This window comes from Protopterus annectens, chromosome 3.part0, assembly GCF_019279795.1.
Source record: "Protopterus annectens isolate FY-2018-M chromosome 3.part0, PAN1.0, whole genome shotgun sequence".
Taxonomy (NCBI): domain Eukaryota; kingdom Metazoa; phylum Chordata; order Ceratodontiformes; family Protopteridae; genus Protopterus; species Protopterus annectens.
Window position 1 is genome coordinate 1,925,941,604 of NC_056731.1, and position 14,412 is coordinate 1,925,956,015.

The 14,412-nt window shown below is 38.8% G+C and overlaps 1 protein-coding gene across 1 annotated transcript in view; it reads left to right on the plus strand.

Moving 5' to 3' along the window:
- Positions 1 to 14,412, plus strand: part of LOC122797185 (serine-rich adhesin for platelets-like) — an 801,622-nt gene that overhangs the window by 766,060 nt on the left and 21,150 nt on the right. Inside the window, exon 8 of the mRNA XM_044066008.1 lies at positions 12,759 to 12,881. Within this exon, the coding sequence (XP_043921943.1) occupies positions 12,759 to 12,881 (123 nt within the window). The remainder of the gene's footprint in view (positions 1 to 12,758; positions 12,882 to 14,412) is intronic.

Here is a 14,412-nt window from a genome sequence, read left to right on the forward strand (position 1 = left end):
GAGCTCTCCTAGGTGGTCTTAAATTTTTGGCCCCTCTGAGAAACTGCTTGAGCAGTGGATGAGAGAAGAGGGGAGGTTCTGTGTTATAATGAGCTGAAATGGCTGAGGCACGGATTTTAATGGAGGAAAAAGACAGGCTCTTGTGAAGCATCTCAGTTAAGTATTGTAAAATCTGAGGTAAATTGGGTGCTGCTGTGCTCATCCCTTGAGTTTGGTTCCAGGCACAGAACCTTTTCCATTTTTCAGCATAAGATTTTCTAGTACTAGGCCTCCTTGCCTCTAAGATGATATCCATCACAGGTTTGCTGAGGGATGGCAAAGGGGACATTAAGTAATCAGCCAAGCTGCAAGGTTCAGTGTTGGAAGCTGAGGGTGCAGAATCTGGTTCTCCTGCTGAGACAGCAGGGAAGGAGTCTGAGGCAGGTGCCATGGAGATAACCATGACACACTGCACAACAGGGGGTACCAGTGTTGGCACGGCCAGTCTGGAGCAATCAAAATCATCCTTGGTTTGTCCTGTTTGACTCTTAGTAGTACTTTGGAGAGCAGAGGCAGAGGGGGGAAGGCATAGACTGATAGATTTTTCCAGCTGAAGGACAGAGCATCCACTTTCCAGGCTTGTTTGTGGGGAGTGCTTGTGCAAAACTTGTCCAATTGGTAGTTCCTGGGAGAGGCAAACAGGTCTATATTTGGGCTCCCCCATTTGCTTGTCAACATGTTGAAAATCCTTGGTTCAAGTTTCCACTCATGTGGGTTCATGAGGTTTCTGCTTAGTCCGTCTGCCAGTGTATTTAATTTTCCTGGCAGGAATTGAGCTTTTAGGTGCACTTGGTAGCTCAAGGCTGTGTTCCATAATGCTATGGCTAGTCTGCAGAGGGGGTAAGAATGTGTACCCCCCTGCTTGTTTATGTACCACATAACAGTGGTGTTGTCCATCTATACCATTAGTTGTCCTGGAAGAATGTGGTCCTTGAAGGCTGTCAGAGCATTCTGTACAGCTAACATTTCTTTTTGATTGATATGCAGGTGCATTTGACTTGGGTTCCATTTGCCCTGAATGCACTTTCCTGCCAGGTGAGCCCCCATGCATAATCTGATGCATCTGTTGTTAGGGTTTAGGCGGCAGGTGGTAGTGTGAAAGGTAGCCCCTTATTTTGGTGGCAGGCCTCTGCCCACCAAAGGAACTCTAGGCATAGGCAAGGTGTGATAGGAATCATTGTTTCTAGGTTTTGAGAATGTTGACACCATAGGCTTTTTAGATACCACTGTAGTTTCCTCATATGCAGTCTTGCATATGGAATTAGAAGAATGCAGGAGGCATGAACCCCAAGGCTTGCAGTATTTGTCTTGCAGATAGCAGGGTTTTTGTGGCCACTTGTTTGAAGTAGGTTGTCAAATGAATCTGCTTTTCTGGCGTGAGGTAAGCCATCTGGGAAGTTGTATTCAAGCTCGCTCCCAGGAATATAATTTGTTGACAGGGTACCAGTTGTGATTTCTTTTCATTTATGGTGTACCCCAGACAAGTTAGAACCCTTTTTACAAAGGCCAGATGATTCAAAAGTATGTCCTGGCTTTCTGCCTGAATTAGACAATCGTCCAGGTATGAGTATATTTGAATATTTCTTTGCCTGCAAAATGCAATAACTGGAGCTAGGCACTTTGTGAATACCCTGGGTGCAGTAGATAAGCCAAAGGGCAGTGCAGAGAACTGATAGTGTGTGTAGCTTGCTTTGAAGTGTAGGTATCTTCTGTAAGATTCCCTGATTGGGATGTGCAGGTAGGCTTCTTTTAAATCTAGTGTTGCCAACCAGGCATCTTTGCCTAACATAGGAAGTAATTGGTGAAGAGTCAGCATCTTGAATTTTGGAATCTCCAAAAAGGTGTTTAGAGTAGACAGGTCCAGGATAGGACGCCATGAATATTCTTTTCTGGGTACCAGGAAAAGTCTCGAGTAGAAACCTTGTCCCTTTTCCTCTTCTGGTACCAGTTGAATAGCCCCCATGCTTAAGAGAGAAAGTACTTGTTTTTGGGCCTCTGTCCAGTGATTTGGGGGTAGGTCCGGCCACGCACTTGGTGTTGGCAATGTGTGAAAGTGAAATCTGTATCCCTGGGACACTATATTTAAAACCCATTTGTCCTGGGTAATGAGTTCCCAATTCTTTGCATGAAGAGCAATCTTTCCCCCCATAGGGGCAGTCAGATGATAAGTGCTTGGAAATTTTAAAAGGAAGTCATTGAGACAGTTTAGCATAGGGGGGAGTCTTATTATTCCCAGACTTGGAAGTGGAGGCCCCCCACTGCTTAGTTCTGTGAGTCCCCTGGGACTGAAACCTGGGGTTTTTGCTGTGTCTGGGTTTGGCTAGAGAAGACCTGGAAGGGGCTGGAAAGGAACAATTCTTAGAGGGACGGTGCCTACTAAATCTAGAAGGCTGAACTTGTAAAACATCTTTAACAGTTTGCATAAATTTAGCTTTATCCTCCATCTTTTTAAGAACTTCCTCAGCCTTGTTGCCAAACAGGCAGTCCTGACTTAAAGGAGCATCCAACAATTTATCTTTAAAATGATTAGGCAAAGATTGCTCCTTAAGTCAAGCATGCCTTCTGAGCACAGAACCAGTAACAGCAGCCCTGCAAGAGGCCTCTAATGAATCAAAACCACATTGCAAAGTACGTTTTCCAACTTGTTCGGCAGAATGCATTAAGTCCTGTAATTCTTTATTTTCCACACAGTCAGGAATCAACATCATTTTCTGTTTAAGCAGTCCAATAACATGTTGCTTATATTTTAACATATGAAACTGGCAGTTTAAAGCCCTAATGGCCAAGGTTGCAGAAGTGTAAACCTTTTTACCCCATTTATCCAGTGCCCTGGATTCTCTATCAGAAGGGGTTGGATTTTTAGCAGTAGAAGCCTTAATGCCCTTGGGCCCCTGTGAAATAGTCTCTGGATCTGCAGTAGGATTTTTGAAAAGGAACTTGTGAGACTCAGGGACCCTGTAGTATCTGTCAGGTTTTCTGGGAGCAGAAGGCAGGGAATCAGGGGCCAAACTAGATACTGAGAAAGCATCATCAACAATGTCTAGTACAGGAGGAATAAACGCCTATGCTGAGGTAGGAGAAGGAAATCCCTAAGCCTCTTTTTTGAATCAGAAAAACCCTGGCTTTCCCAGTGGAAATGCTCCCTTAGAGTATGTAATGTTTCCCCAAAAGAAATATCCTCAGGAGGGGAAGCAGAAGGTATAGAGTCCTCTGCATCAGAATCCTCATAAGTAGGTAAGGACAAATCCAGGTATCAGAAGAGTCAGAAAAACAGAATTCTGATCATAAGATTCATAATCAACCTCAGTCCTAGTCCTCTTAGAGGGGGGGGTTGGCTATCCCTGATTAGAGTTATTAGATCTTCAGCCATTCTTATAATTTGTTTTTTAGGCATAGAGGCCTGAGCATATGGCCTGGGAGTCAGTTTTTTAGACATGGATCGAGATTTAGGCCTAAGTAATAAAGGGGGCGTCGGTTTAATATGCAAGTCCATAGGCCTGAATACACCCTCAGAAGCCATTGCCTGCACAGTGGCTCCGGACACATCCAAGGCAGAGACATCCGCGGGTTCCATAGTTGAAGCATCTCGCGGCATACCGGACTCCGAATGGGTCTCAGTAGAGGCCTGCGAATCAGAGGTAGCGGGTTTCAGGGGCTGCAAAAGCACCTCACTGAGTACCAGCGAACTGGCGACTGGCTTAGAAGTGTCGTCGGCAGTTTTGGACCTCGGCAGCCTGTCTCTGTCTTTATCTTTGCGTTTTTTCAAACTCCCGGTAGTCGGATGGCTAACTGACAACATTTCTGGATAATTAAACTGAGAACTGAAATATTTAGAGGCAAAAATATACCGACGACGGATAGTGCGCTGATTAAATAAAGCACAAAACCAACAGCAAGGAACGTCGTGGTCAGGGCCTAGGTAAGGAATACAGTACGAATGAAAATGCTTGAGGTATTTGCTTTCCACAAGTAATGCAATTATTAACTTTTACTGACATCGGTAAGGAGCAAGAAAAAGTTTCCCCAATGGGGTACTTAGCTTTAGTTGAAGACTTTGGTTCTGAAACTCGAAAACGAAAATTTCAGGAGTCGGCCGACCATCACTTGCGAACTGCTTCTGCTTCGGGCACCGTATGGCAAGAAAGATTGATGTAATGTTTTATATCCCTGACAACCTGACGTCATGGAAAAAGAGACAGCAACCGACGCAGGACCCAAGACTTTGTTAATCAGGCTGACTGAGGGCAACCTGCAAGCAGATTACCCAAATGTAATGACTGCAACAGTGAAACACGAAGAACATCAGCATTGAAATCCACACTACATCCAAAGAAAATGCAGCTGGCCAGCGGTGGATAAAGATTACCTTTGGGATGTTTTCAAATCATAGGCCCCTTGCACACAAAACAAGAAAAATACACGTGTTCTCCGATACACCTTCCTGACTTTATTATATTTGTTGTATAATACAGCATACTAGTTAGACTTAGAGAGCATTTTAAATTTATTGTTTGAACATTTTTTTACAATAGGCAATGAAACAAAATGCATGAACCAATAATGACAAAACTGCCCAATTCAGAACATTTCCATCATAAAAGTCTATTTCCACACACACATTTATATATATAAAAATAGAAGGACAGTAGTGTAAGTCATGGGCATCTTGCATAGCTTCCTGAACCTATTTTCAATTTCAGTTTTTTGCTTGACTTACTCTGATTTGTGTTATCAGACCAACTCAATAGCTGTAAATGCACAACAAAATAAACTAGTTGAACTGCATGTTTTAAGACTCCCAATTTTTAGTCCAAGTACTGACAGAACTGGCCACTCTTGCTTCTCCACTGTCTGCAGTGGAAAAATATGCATTTCATCTTGAATGCTGGAAAAGGTACTGTACTTGTTTAAACTATTTCTCTTATAATGCAGCACAGAACATAATAATTATGATTTTCTGTTCTTGAATTTGGGTCAATGATATTTTTTGCTCTTTCCACTGAGGCACAAATGCTCTTGTGCATGACATTTTCTCACTTCTGTTATATCTGTAGCTACACCCTTGACGTGTTATACCCACCCCTTTAAAAAGTACAACAACACAGTGCATATCAGCAATGCGTCTACATACTGTGGGAGTAGAACCGACAACCTTCTGCGTCAAAAGCGAATATTTAACCTGTTATGTTATCAACAATGCAAGCAGACTCAGCATAAGCAACACTAAACTCTTCCCCTGAAGCTCTCAGCTCCTTGTAAAATTGTAAAATGTATTTGACACTCAACTGTATCTCTCAACTTTGCAGAACAAAAAATCTGGAAAAAGCCAAAATTTATTGGGGGGGGGACAAAAGCCTAAAAACCAGGGACACGTTTTAAACATTACTTGTATAAGTTTGGAAAGTTGCTAGAATAAAATGTGTTACCACCATGCATTTCACTGCCAAGGCTTGAACCCAGGACCCTGTGCACTACAGTCAGAGAAACATACCACTATGAAAAATCAGCAGTTTCCTGAACAATAGAAAGACTGAAACTTAAATGGCTATCATTTAGTGAATTCAGTTCTCACTTCTCACCATAGCTCTCAACTTCTTAGCACAAAAACCCCGGACAAAGCCAACAATGAGGGAACACAGTATTCAGTTTTCACTTGTCACCATAGCTCTCAACCTCTTAGCATAAAAAACCTGGACAAAGCCAATAATAAGGGAATACAGAATTCAGTTTTCACTTCTCATCATAGCTCTCAACCTCTTAGCACAAAAAAAAAAAAGACAAAGCCAATAATGAGGGAATACAGCCCCAAAAAATAGGGACAAATTTCAAATACTGTTCTTATAAACTTAAAAAATTGCTAGAATAAAATGTTTTGTGTTACCATTTATTTTCTGAAGAATATGAAGTTTGAAATTCAAATGCTTGTCATTATTTAGTGAATTTAATACTTCACAGAAATCCAGACCAGAAAACCACAGATTTTATTTGAAACAGAAGAAAAATATGAGGCATAAATCTGTAAAGTTCTGTAAAGTTTTCAAAAGGGGTGGTGGGTAGGGACTTTAGGCTCTTGTTACCTTGTACCCAAGTTACAAGGTTTGAGTCTGAGTACCTCCTCTAGCCACCAGGTATATTCACCTGGGGCACTACACACACACACACACACACACACACACACACACACACACACACACACACACACACACACACACACACCCACACACACACACATACACACACACATCTCTTCCTACCTTGTCATGACATAGAGTATCTCTTCCATAATGAAAATGGCGGCCCTCCAGCATATCTTCCAGCAGCAAAACTGGCCCTCGCATCTGATCTCTACTGAAAACGGCTTCTGCCAGCACCAAAATCATCCCTACAGCAATTCAAATGAAACCGTGGCTTCTCCTATATTCCTGCTAAGGAACCTTGCTGCACCCGGAAATGTATGCATGTTGAGCTGAAGCTCAATTCTGACAGGTTGGCAGGCCATTTCATGGAAATGACGTCATTGTGCATGTGATGACATCAGCTCAAAAAAAGCAGGAAATAATTTTTTAAAATAAGCGCTGGGAATTCAGAAATTAGGGGTGCCACTCAGGAATTGTGGCACCCTATTATTTAGACCCAAAAACTCGGTAAATCCGAGTAATTTGGTATGGTTGGGAGGTATGGTTGCATGGCTTACAAATAGGACATGGCAAGTGTTATACAGCAACTAGACAGGTGAAATCCTTGGTTACAGTCAGGGTGTCTCACAGGGCTCTTGTCTTAAGCCCTTACTTGTTTAGATTGTATCTTTCAGACAAACTTTTTCATCTGAGGTGTTATACAGTCTGTATGCAGAAGACCTGAAATTAGGTAAACTGATTACATGTCTTACAGACAGGGCATGTCTGCAAAATAACAACTAAATTGACCATTTGGGAACAAGAGAATAAAATGCTGATAAATACATCAAAAACTAAGCACATGAGATCTAGGAGACATAAACTGAAAGGTGAATATTTAATACAGTACACAGTGACCCATTTAAGGACCTAGGTATATGGGTAGATTCAGCTATGAGTTTTTCTGATCATAGCAACCAATTGGTTAATGATAGTTATAGAACTATAGGTTGTATAAAAAGATTTATAAAGTCTAGGAAATCAAAAATGATGAAGTTATTGTTTGTTAGTTATATTAGACTCAAACTTGAATATGGAATAATGACAGTATGAAAACCTTATAAGAAAACAAGCATGAGTAAACTAGAAAATGTACAGCAGAAATATACTAAGACAATTCTTATATGAACCAAAGTTTATATGAAATTTTAAGTTAATATGAAGGACAAAAATATCTGAACTTTACAACGTCTCTTTTAGATGTTTAAGAGGAGATCTTATTCTGGTATATCAGGCATTTAGAGACACCTATTTCTGGGAATGTTTGTGGTTATCAAAAAGAAGTATAGAATCATCAGACAACCTATATAAATATAGGCAAAGGAATCCAGACATGGAAAACTTTACAATACAAAAAATAAAAAGGCTAAGAGGAAAAGTAGAAAAGAAGATTAGTAATGGGAGACGTCAAAGAAATAGAAATTGAGGTAATGGAACATCTGCAAAGAGAAAGATTCAGTGTAGAAAATCAAATGCAGAAAGCACCACAACATGATAGAGCAATGGATATCCAAATTAAGGGGAAACCAGTGGAACAGGAAGCAATTGGTCAGGTGCCATATCATGATATTTTGGAGCCTTCCACAGGAAACCAGTATAAACATTCATTTGAAGTTAGACAGCAAGGAAAGGAACAGGAAACTGTGGAAACTCTGATGCAGTCAATGTTGAGGAGTGATAGGCCAGTGAGTTCCCATATGACAGAACAGATGACACAGGATGAAATTGAAGAGAATGTGCCACAGGAAGATGTTATAGAACTTTCTATAGAATCCCTGCAGGAAACAGAAAACAAGGGATGTGCCCTCAGTATGGAAGAAAATAAGTTAAGAGAAGAGTTGTTTGATTTAATAGACAAAGACAGATATATCAAGATTAATGAGAGAAGTAGACTGCAGAAGTTTTATAAAACCCTAAAAGTCAGACGCTTGATAAAACAAATGAACACAGTAATTAGGACTGTCCATACAGATCCATGCAATATAACAGAAGTAAACAGGATATATTACTGTGCTGCTAAATTAATAACTGATAAAGTTCTACCACAGGAACACAGGAAGTAAGGGAAAAGAGATGGCAAAAGCGAATACCATCATGGAAATATCGAATAGAGAAAACTATAAAGCAGCTAAGACGTGTAATTGTTAGAAGATTATAGAAGGGGGAACAGATCAACAAAAGTACTAAGAAAGATAGATGTGATAAAAGCAATGCACAGTATCAGAACAGACCAGGATCTATTACACACTATTGCAGATAACAAACTAAAATTTTCAAAACAGGTGGAAAGACTTGGAAGATACAAAAATTAATTTAAGGGAAAAGTACAAAATAAGCAATTTACTGATGACCCAAAAAAGTTTTATAGAGAATTGGGAAATAAGGTAAAAGGAATTGAAAGACCGCCAAAATAAGAGGAAGTAGATACATTTTCAAGAAGTATCTATGAAGATCCTGTGGAACATAACAAAGATTCTAAATGGATAGAAGAAGTAAAAGAAAGAATAAGATGTTTAAATGTACAGGATATGAAATGGGATGAAATAATAGCCAGAGAGATTGAAACAAAATTGAGAAAAGCCTCTAACTGGAAAACCCCAAGCGCTGATGCACTACCTAACTTTTGGCTTAAAGTATTAACTTCTTTGCACGAGGATCTAGCCATGAGTAAGAACTATTTCTATGCACACCCCAAACAGACACCACGCTGATTAACAACAGGAAAAGCAATGCTCTTACTTATGAGTGAACCTGCAAGCTTCCCTAAAAATTATAGGCCAATAACTTGTCTTCCGATGACGTATAAACTATACACGGGAATTGATGCCGACAGAAAACTCAATCATGGCAATAGAACAAAAGGGCAATAAAAGAAAGTCATATGGAACAAAGGATCATTTATTGTTAAACAAAGTTTTAGTGGAGAACTTTAAGAAGGGGAAGAATCTAAGTATGTCATGGATTGACTACAAAAAAACATTTGATAATATCCCACATTCATGGATAAAAGAGTGCTTAAAAATGTATAAGATACACCATACATTGATTAACTACATTACAGTAATCATGAAACAGTGACAGACCACTTTGCAATTAAGCCATGATAAAGGACAGGATATTATCCCAGGGATAAAAATCCAAAGGGGGATATTCCAGGGTGACTCTCTGTCACAGTTGCTATTCTGCCTTGCCATTAATCCATTAAGCTGTTTACTTAACAACTTAGACCATGGCTACAATTTAGCTTCTAGAAAAAAACAAAGTCTAATGACTTCTCATGCTCTCTTTGTTGATGATTTAAAACTGTATAGCTCATCAGATGATGAACTAAAAGCACAGCTGCAGGTTGTCAAAACTTTTTCAGATGATATTGGAATGTCATTTAGTCTTGATAAATGTGCAAAAGCAACCTTTAAAAAAGGAAAACTGCAGCACCAGGAAAACATCAGTTTGGGACAAGAATGTGATATAAAAAAGAACTTGAGCAAGAGGGAGTGTATAAATATGTGGGAACTGATGAAGGATCAGCAATAAAACATGAACAAATGTGAATAAAGCTCAGTAAGGAGTATATTAGAATACTTAAATTAATCCTGAAAACAGCATTGACATCTAGGAACAAGATCCAAGCCATAAATCAATTTGCTCTTCCTGTCCTAACTTCTAGTTTTGGAATGATTGACTGGCCCTAAAAAGTGTTGGATAGATTGGATATTAAAACAAGAAGGATGCTTTATGCTCACCAAATGATTTATAAAAATCGGTGTAAACCAATATTATATATTACCCGTTCCAAAGGAGGGATGGGCCTCCTTGAAATTGATTACATGTATAGATCTGCAATCGTGGGTCTCCACACATATCTGCTGACCTCAAAGGATCCAAATGTAGTGAAAGTTTTTGAAACATGAGGCGAATAAATCTAAGATGACATCTCTGCTTAATTTAGCAGAAGCATATTGACATCAAGCAGGAATGGAAATCAAACCAGAAGTAGATAAAAACCAGATAGCAACTGAATGTGCTTAAAAAACAAAAGAAAGAATATAAGGTGAAGGACCAGATGAGAAGGCAAGAAATGTGGAAAAAATATAAATATAGTTACAAGTATAGAAAACTTCTGGAAGAGCCTCATGTTGATCAAGAATGAACGCAGGAATGGTTAAGGAGAGGTGAATTCACATCAAGAAATGAAAGGTTAATATTGGCAGCCCAAGATAGTGGGCTACGTACACGCTGGTTTACAAAGTCCATTGAACATGTGGGAGAAACAGACATATGTAGGTTTTGTAAAACCGAATTGGAAACAGTCACACACCTCATTGCTGGTTGCGATGCACTAATGGTAGAGGGACTGCATACTGAAAGGCATAATAATGTGGCGAGACTGTTACACTGCAGATTGTGCAAACATTATGGTATCAAAGTGGCTGAAAAACACTGGAAACATGAGCCACAAAGAATCATAGAAAATGATGAAGTTTATATCACATGGGATCACCTAATACCAACAATTCAAAATGATGAAGTTTATATCACATGGGATCACCTAATACCAACAATTCAAAAGATAGATGCTAGAAAACCAGACATAGTGGTCCAAGAAAAGAAGACAAAAGTAGCATTGATCATTGAAATCGCTACACCTAGTGACTACAGTGTCTTGCGTACAGAGACACAAAAAGTCATAAAATACCTCGATCTGCAGGCAGAAACAACAGCCATGTGGAAGAAAGATACCCTGACAGTTCCAATAGTAGTAGGAGCAACTGGTCTTATAAAAAAGAATTTACAGTCGTATTTAGATATGTTACCAATTCATGTAACACTGTATGAATTGCAGAAGGCGTCATTACTGGGCACATTGCGGGTGCTGCGAAGAGCACTTTTGGCTAACATCAAAGAGCGAAACAATACCAATTTCATGAACTTTAATCGTACTTTGACTTAGGAATGGGGTCCATTCCTGTCATGGTATTAGAAACCCAAAAGACTTGGAGAAATTAAAAAATGAAAGATTCCATAGGAATGAGAAGTGTATTAATTGGTTCTCTGAGAGTAGCTGATACATGGAACAGACTACCAAACTACATTAAAGCAAGCACAAGTTTAGATTTTTTTAAGAACAGCCTGAACACTTACTACGGGAGCAACTGTTTTGTTACATTGGCAAGCTAGAAGGGTATTAATGCCCGTGCTTGAAATATTTGTATGTATGTACTTTAAATAGTGGTGTTGGCTTCAGTGTCATTCAGTCTCACAGCCTCTAATGTGTTTTCTTAGGTGACTTTGATTTAAATACAAAACACTTCCATTAATTCATATGGAAAGCATGGTTAAAATAAGCATATTTGTAAAGAATCTTTAATTTATATATGTTTTGCTTATCTGTAATCAAGGCTTGGAGAATGCTTCTAAATCTTCTTTAATTTCTCCAAATGTTTTGCCTTTCTAGTACCATGACAGGAATGGACTCCATTCTTACGTCAGAGTATGATTCAAGATCACACTATTAGTATTGTTTGAAGTCTTTGATGTTTGCCAAGAGTGCTCTCAGTACCTGCAATGTACCCAAAATTGCCTCCTTCTGTAGTTTGAATGGAGTGAGCTGTTTCAGAAACATATTTAAGTTTTGTTCTTCTTTCGGCTTTTCCTGGTTAGGGGTCACCACAGCGGAACTCCGGTCCGCTAATGATTGCCAGTAGATATTTACGGTTCCAAGGTGTCAGCTCGACGCCCAACCTTCAACGAAGGCACGCCCATTCACGCATGTCTTTTGAAGGCCACTCGTCCGTGGGGAGGACATGCAGACTCCACACAGAAGGCACTCCAGCCGAGAATCGAACGGGAGAACCTCTTGCTGTGAGGTGACAACGCTACCGCTGCACCACCGAGGCTTATCAGCAATATATTTAAGTATGCCTGAAAATTCTTTTTTATTAGCTCTTTTGCTAATACTACTATGGGAACTATCTGCATTTATTTATTCCCGAATGCTTTAGTTTCAGCTTGTATATCCTGTATTTTAATGATTTTATGTCTCTTAGTATGTAGGAATCTGTAATCACTAAGTGTAGTTATTATAATTACTCTTTCAGTAAGGATTCATTTACATATAAATAAACTGTGTTGTTATCTGCATTGAGACCCAAGAAGAATCGCTCTGTATAAATCAGAATATTCTTGGCATATCCTGAACTCATTAATGGAAACTTAACTATTAAATTCTTTGGTACAGCTGTTAAGCAGTGTTTCAATTACTTCATCAGACATTTGGTGACAGTTACTCTGCACTGATGATAAAAATATGTTAAATGTATCCTAAAGTCAGCAAGGAGATATTCTGTCATCTTCACCATCAAACATAAAACAGTAAGTAATCCAGATCAGTTCTAATTAAAATAGCAATCTGCATTTATGCAGTATTTGTATGGCTACTGGTATAGGAGCTATGCAGTTAACAAATGATAACAAAGAATATTTCAGAACTATTGGAAAAGCAGTCTCAACTCTTCACCAGATTTGTTTTGTTTTGTATTTCAGGTGGATGAGTCAGGTCTGGAAGTACGAGACATTGAACTGGTCATGGCTCAAGCCAATGTCTCCAGAGCAAAGGCCATCCGAGCACTACGGCACAACAGTAATGACATTGTTAATGCTATCATGGTAAGAACCCTTTAATCTTACTTTTATATTGATTATGTAACATGTGAAGAGGGTAAACTGTACATCTTTTTAAGTGCTGGACAGAAGTCTACTAATGTCTTCCAGAATTATATCGCACTTCATGTAGAAAATATTAACTTTTTCATGGACCACATTAAGATTCAAGCTAGCTTCTTATAAATTTCTATTATATTTTGACTCCAGTATTATACTTCTTTTTCTACAGGTTGGCATGCATTAACAGGGCTATTTAATCTAAAACGGACAGTGTTTTAAGCACAACTCAGTATTAAAAAAGTAAACTCTCTGCAATAATGTTTTCTGTACTGCAGTACAATCAGTGAATGAAAAATAATGCTAATGTGGATGTACTGTTGCATTTTTAATGGGGGTCTATTTTTTATTCTGTTCACAAGCATTACGATTACACTTGCCAGAGGGGTCAAAAGAGTCTGCGCTCTTAACTTGGCTTACAAATTGCTAACTAGTTTTCAGAAATGGTGGAAGGCTGCCTCGGTTGCTTGTTTTTTTTTCCCTCACTCAGAACAGTGAAACAAGAGTTGCACACTCATATTATCTTTTACATAGTCTGCAGGTATCTTGGACAGAACAAAGAACTACTAAATGTCATATATTATGGCTTGTAAAAGGCAAATGCTGTAGTTTCAGCTGAAATTGTTACCAGTGCTAATGTTTATAAACCTTATTTTTAGAATTACTGTACTAACTAAACTTTGCTGTTTGTGATTGTTTATAGTTATGTACTTATTAACTCCTAAGACATCTCAGTGAAGCAGTAGATACCTCATCTCTTAAATGCTGATTTCTATGTAATTATAGCATAACACTGAAAATGAAACAATAAAAAATTACTTGGAAATATTACAAACAACCCTTCCTGCATTTCAGAGAAACAGCTGCCAGCACAGCTAAATATTAAACATAGACAGTTTCAAGATGAATGTGTTAGGTCCATCTTTTCATTGTTTTATATATAATAATACTCAGTAACATTAGGTGAGACCCTTCAGAAGAGATCAGGCGGTAGAACTAAATATGATTTGTTTTCCTATTGCATTAGCATCCAACAAATGGCATCTGACTGACCATAATAAACTAATTATAATTTCCCTCACTAGCATTTCCTGATGATGTGTCAGGAAATGACATCTGCTCTTTTGTGATTCAACAGGAAATTGCATGGGCCATTTGAATTTTGCTGATTGGCTTATGACATTTTAAAAGTAGTATATATAGCTATATATATGCATGTCAGTTAATGGTGATGAAGTAAACTGTTTTCTGAAAGCGCTTATCCTGTTACCAATAAATTATTTTATGCTTTTTGTCGTGGTGACCCTGCTCAAAAATAAGTCATAAATGTATCACAGAACATCCAGACTGTTAAAGCTTTTAGAGGACTAGTGGACCCAACATCTCAAACTGTATAAGTGGATTTCAACACAGACTCAGCAGTGACCTCTGACCTGAACCTCATCTATTCTAAAAACTGTCCTGCCCAAAGGTGTGC